Source organism: Hipposideros armiger, unplaced genomic scaffold, assembly GCF_001890085.2.
Source record: "Hipposideros armiger isolate ML-2016 unplaced genomic scaffold, ASM189008v1 scaffold_299, whole genome shotgun sequence".
NCBI lineage: Eukaryota > Metazoa > Chordata > Mammalia > Chiroptera > Hipposideridae > Hipposideros > Hipposideros armiger.
The window spans coordinates 580,899-586,708 of record NW_017731649.1 but is presented as its reverse complement, the minus strand read 5'-3'; the positions used below and the strand labels follow the sequence as shown (position 1 = coordinate 586,708).

General features: G+C 49.3%; 1 protein-coding gene across 15 annotated transcripts in view; it reads right to left on the bottom strand.

Annotated features, from left to right (window-relative positions):
• AFDN (afadin, adherens junction formation factor) overlaps positions 1-5,810 on the bottom strand; it is a 93,749-nt gene that overhangs the window by 8,129 nt on the left and 79,810 nt on the right. For 8 of the 15 annotated variants that reach the window (XM_019659479.1, XM_019659482.1, XM_019659483.1 and 5 more), the window contains 2 exons: positions 2,978-3,976; positions 930-965 (listed from right to left, as the gene is read on the bottom strand). In XM_019659479.1, the coding sequence (XP_019515024.1) occupies positions 930-965; positions 2,978-3,976 (1,035 nt within the window). The remainder of the gene's footprint in view (positions 1-929; positions 966-2,977; positions 3,977-5,810) is intronic. The other 7 variants (XM_019659484.1, XM_019659485.1, XM_019659487.1 and 4 more) reach the window with 1 other exon arrangement.

The window sequence follows — 5,810 nt, the reverse complement described above, 5'->3', positions numbered from 1 at the left end:
AAAAAAAAATGTAAATCTCAGAAAATACGCCTTTGGGTCATCAAGGAGGGGAAATGTTAACGTAAGAGGTTTCTCTCTGGAGTGACACTGCCAACGTGTTCCCAGTTACCTTTTAAAAAGGAAGGCTGCTCCTGGGTGAAAAGGCACTCAAGTCAAACCTGAGTTCAGGAATTCTGTCTGTCTGTTTGTTTGTTTGAAGTATTGTCTGATACTGGCCTTCTATCATTTAAAAGTTGACTAACAAATGTTGACTTAAAGTTAATATGAGTCGGAATGTGACTCTGGCAGATGACACACATGCGGGATGAAGCGTAACGGGCACGACAGCCCCAGCCAAGCTGTCCCGGTGCATTAAACACAGTGACTTTACAACGGCATGTGATTTCAAGCACTTCGGGCAGGCGGTGAGCTGGCATGGCTGGTGAACTACACTGAAATCCATGTGACATTAAAGGAAACTCAGAAGGTAGGTGTCCTGGAACCTCCCTTACGCTGCTACTCGCAGCTATATCCTGGACAGCCAGCTTAGTTGGCAAACAGTGTCAACATTGGTTCAGCTGAGTTTCTAACAGCTGAACATCTAAAGTCCATTTCTAATGGAGCAAGAATGAAAGGGCTCACTCTCTGCACAATGTCTTTCATTTGCTCATGTATTTATGACTAGTAAGAATACACAGAATCAATTTTATGACTAAAACTGAGAAAAGGTCAAACCATAAACAAACAGTAACACTTAAAATTAAAGGAGAAAAGCAAAGAGTAACTAAATGTAAAAACATTCAGAGGCATGCTTCTAGAGTCACGAAACTACAGATCCTAATCTAGCACACCCCTACGAACTGGGTCTACTGAAAACATAAAACCACCACCACTGAAAGAAAAAAGAAAATCAAGACAGAAAAAGTACCAAAGGGAAAGAAAGAACATACCAAATCTAGAACAGAGATTGCTGGCACAGCAGTCTGCTGCAGGCAACAGAGAAGAAAAAAAGAAAGATGAAGTGTGAAAGGTTAGGTTTAGAGCTGCATTCCGCCATTAGCGCATCTTTGCTCTTACGGGCCATCTGTTTCTGGGGGACACCCCAACGAGAAAAGTAAAGAACTACAGACCAATTTCTGATATGTAGAAATAGAAAACTGTCCGCATGGTAGTGAAGACTGAGTTTCATTATTAAGATACACAGAAACTCAAAAATGTACAATTTCCCTTAGCTCTCTTATTTGGAGAGTAAGATATTAATCTTAATATGTAATTCATGATAAATACTGTGATACTTTTTAGTTAGTCATCATAAGAAACTTTCCAAATATCACAATACATACTATTAGTGAGGCTTTAGAGTAACCAGTGTTTTAACCGTCTGGAAGAACTGACAGACCTTCAATACAAATTCAGTGTTTATGGAACAGAATTATAGAAACATTACAATGCTGTTGCTAACTCCTCACTATTACTGGGATGCAGTTATAACAATGATGATTAATAGCATCTACTTATTTATTATAACCACAGCTTTGGGTTCAGAGTTTGAACTGCAGTAAAGGGAAGCCATTCTTTTCTTGTGTTTTTGGGGGTGGGGGATACAAGGCCATGAACACGTTCAGCTTCTTCAATGAATCCACCTGCAACATGTCCACCAGTGATGCTGGCCAGAGCGGAATGACACTGAATGTCAAGTGCACAGCCAACCATGCATGTAACAGAGGCACAGTGAAAATCCTTCCAAGAGCCTGTACGCTAAAAGTGACTAGTATTAATCAACAGTTGTTCTTTCAAATAAAATAGGACCAACGGCAAATACAGTCGTTCTGGAAGTTTACTGGTGAGCTGGAAAACGCTAACAAAACAATGTCATCGTTAATATTCAGGCCTTCATTTTAGAAACTTCAGTGTCTCAAGACAAATTCTGGCTGCATTTTGGGCAAAGTGCTGGCTGAGAATATGTATATAATAACAGGTGTGTGCATGTGTGCCGTTTCAGGAAAATACTTCACAGAGCAAACTGAAAAGGGGTACTGATAATTACCGGAGATTAAATCTCATCGCGAGGCAGAATGAGACGTCTGTGACTAGCAGTTACTGGTTTAGACCTCTAGTCCAGACAGCATCCAACACAAGTTGGACTTAGACACAAAATCCAGAAGACAGAAAGGGCATGCTCTTGGTTGTCTTTTCTCAGGATACTGCATTGTATTAAAAAGAAAATCACTAAAAGTCATTAACATGGAGCGGTCTCTTACTGAGAGAGCACAAGTCTCGAATTTGGCATTAACAATCTATTGCATTAAACTAGATTTTACTTTTCTTCTCTTATTTGATACAAAAAAGCTAAAGTTATTTGTATAATCTGGAGAAATATGGATAAAATTCCAAGTTCTCAGGGTCTTTATACTACCAAGGAAACACGATTTCGCCAACTGCTTGTTTCATCCACCTTGTAACTGCTATGGCGTCTGTCCGTGATAGTGACAGCAAAACCTCAAGGCTGACTTCTGAACAGTTTCCTGTTACCCCCATTCAGTGATGACAATCGAGACCAGGGGTGGGCAGATGCCCGGCCGGCCCTCAGCACACGGCCCTTCTCTGTCTGGGCAGCCCCCACTTCCACAGCAGGGCTGAGGCGTGAAGGCGGAATCTGTATGGCCCAAAAGCCCAAAATGTTTACTATCTGGCTGTTTAAGAAAAAATGTTGCCAACCCCTGATCAAGATTATTACTGGTTCTTATTTTCTCAATTGAAGTGTTTGAGAAGGACAGATGTAAGTTTGCTAATTAAAACAGTAAATTTCCATTTTAATTGCCTTTACTACTTTCTAAAGGGCGTGTCCCAGAAACGCCGGAACCTCCCACCCTGGCTGTCTCCAGGGCAGGAGCTGACTGGCACCGCGCCCACGCCGCCCCGCGCCCAGGGCCCTGCCGCCCGCCTGCCTGCTGGGCGGGCGGCAGGGCGCACGCGGCCGGCGTCTGTCTCCCTTTACCCTTGCTCTGCGCTCCGCCTCCAGGCGCTGCATGATCAGCACGGTGTCCACGTCGTCGTCCTCCTCCTCGTCGTCGTCGTCGTCCTTCTGCTTGGACTCCTGCAGTCGCTTCTGGAACTGCCACTCGAGCATGAGCTTGCGCAGGCGGTCGTTCTCGTCCGCCGAGCGGTCGGCCTTGCCCTGCAGCTCCTGGATCTCCCTGCTCAGCATGTCCACGATGTGCATCTGCTGCTGCTTCTCCAGCTTCTCCTTGGCGTCGCGCTTCCAGGGGTCGGGGGACAGGCTGTCCCCCGAGGCCAGCTCTTCCTTGCTGACCGTGACGTACTGGAGGTCTCTGCGCTCGATCGTGCGGGGCTGCTGCTGGGGCTGCAGCTCCCGGATGACGGTCTCCGGGGGCCGCTGCAGCGTGGAGGGCTTCTCGGGCTTCGCCTGGGGAACGGCCCCGGGCGAGAACGGGGCAGGGGCGAGGGCCTGCGAGCGCATCTGGCCCAGCTTCCGCTCCTGCTCGCGGCGCTTCCGCTCCCGCTCCTCCTCCAGCCGCGCCTTCTCCTTCTCGTACCACCGCTGGTGCTCTTCTCGCTTCTTCCGCTCTGCGGCAGCCGCCTGAGCAGACGGGGGCCCCGCGTGGGCGGCAGGTGGCGGGGGGAGAGGCAAATCCACGGGGAGCCCGTCGAAGTCACCAGCATAGTGCACAGGGGGCGGCGGGGGCGGCGGTGGCAGGTCTGTCCGGATGGGCTGGGACACGGCCACGGGCACGGGCTGCACGGCGGCGGGGGTCTTCCAGCGCCCAGGGCCGCTCTTGGTGAGCGTGGACGCGGGCGTGCCCGCCTTGGAGGAGTGGTCCAGGTGCTCCTGGCTGGACGTGCAGGAGCCCACCGAGGAGTTCGGATGGACCCACATGTCGCCGTCAGACTTGCGGTCGAGAACGGCCTCTATTCGATGCCGCTCGAGTTGATAGGCTTTATCTTCCCGAAGTTCCTCTTGGGAACGGGTAATACGCTGGAGAAAGAAAAAGGAAAGCTGTGACATTTCAGCCATCTACCACAAGAAATTACTGAAAATTCACAAATTATTAGAAAAATGTTGTGTACAGAAGAGAGGCTCAGCCTGCAATACGGCTCGGCGGCTATGGAAAGTCACAGCGCCCTTCCAGTAAACCCCGCCATCATCGGTGGAGTCCCTTCCTCGTCCTTCTCAGCCCCTGGCAGACACCTCCACTGTGCTACCAGTCACGTAACTGACTCTGAAAGGACGGCTGTACTGAAAGCACGTCAACAGTAACAAATTACTTCTCTGTAGAATTCTAGTCATTATTAGAGTAATTATCGATGTTCACCATCGGATGCGCCCATGGCTTTCTGAACGCTTCCAGAGCTGTGTGAGATGATGCCAGAGCAGCACGTGTACCCGGAAGAGCTCTGCTCCAGGGTCAGAAAGGGCAACGGCAGTGGCACAAACCTTAGACACCAACTTCTTTGTGTGTGCGAGACAGAAATCAATACGCCTTTGTCAGAGGGCTGGTCTGCTGTCTGAATTTAATCTGATAGAAATGATTCACTATGATGTCTCAGTCAGACATTTTTTTCCTGCCTTGTTAATGAGTAGAAATTGAAGATGCAAACATAGGAAATAAACTGTTTTCCTTTCCCTAAATAAAAAACAAACCAACGAAATGGAATATGAAATATTTCTTGAGAAAGCAGAAAAATGAATTATCATTTGAAAAGAACAGCCTGATAGAAACAGAAACACTGACTTCCAACACGTTCTATCGCTTTACTATGCAGACACACAAGTTTCCTGGCTACTGGCCAACAGCCGACAGCCCACAGGGAAGTGGTGTGACACTTCCTGCGATTTGCAGAACGCACGCTTCCCGGGTTCCTGCCTTCAGGCTGCACACCGCGGCTCCTCTCTGTGGCTGCGGTTGGTGACCGCGCCATCCAGTGTCTCCCTGAAGACTTCCTTTCAGCTCCTGGTGCTTACTTGCTCCGTCTTTCCACCCCTCCCTGGCAAGTCCATCATGATTCTTACTGGTTTAACACCCACCCGAGAAGCTTCGAGCCCCTGGCCTCCTGGCCCCTTCCACTGAGCCTGTGAGGGTGTAAACCACAAGCATGGAGGTTTGACAGTGCTCGTCCCACACACAGGTGAGGAGGTGTGGGCTGCTGTGACGTGTGGGAAGCAGAGACCCCTTAGAACTAACGGGACACAGGATGACTTGATTGTTGGCGAGAAAGCAGAGCAGGAGCAGGCCCCTCCTCACCGCCACCTCCAGCTTGCTGCCAGAGCTGGCGGGGTGGGTAAAGGGCATCATGCCTACCTAGGAAACGGGCAGGATGGGCCCAAGGACAAAACCGCTGACAAGATGAAATCTTGTGAACGAAGAAGAGGTGTGACCCGAGAATCGCCGTCTGAGCTCGGAAAGTGGAGCTCTTCTCATCTTCCTCACACTATCTGCTGTGAAGGCCACCCTCCCTCTTGGTTCTCTCCTCCCTCTAGGCTCCGCTCAGATCCCTAGAGTGTCTTCTGACCACTCTGATCCAAGAACGGTCATCCTGGAAATCACCATCCAGGGTGCATATGGTACCTAGCCTAGACTGGATGTGTTTTGCAGCACGCATTTACTTTCTTCTCCCAGTATTTCACAATGCAAACAGTTCTCTTTCCAAAAAGAAAAACGTATCTCCTAACGTTCCCTAACGTAACTACCCCGACTGACTCCCCGTTCTTTACTAAGTGGGCTAAACCCCAAATTCCGTAGCCTGTCACATGGAGCCCTACCCTGTGGCCCCAGCTGTCTGTACAGCCTAGAACCCTCGCCGTCCCCCTG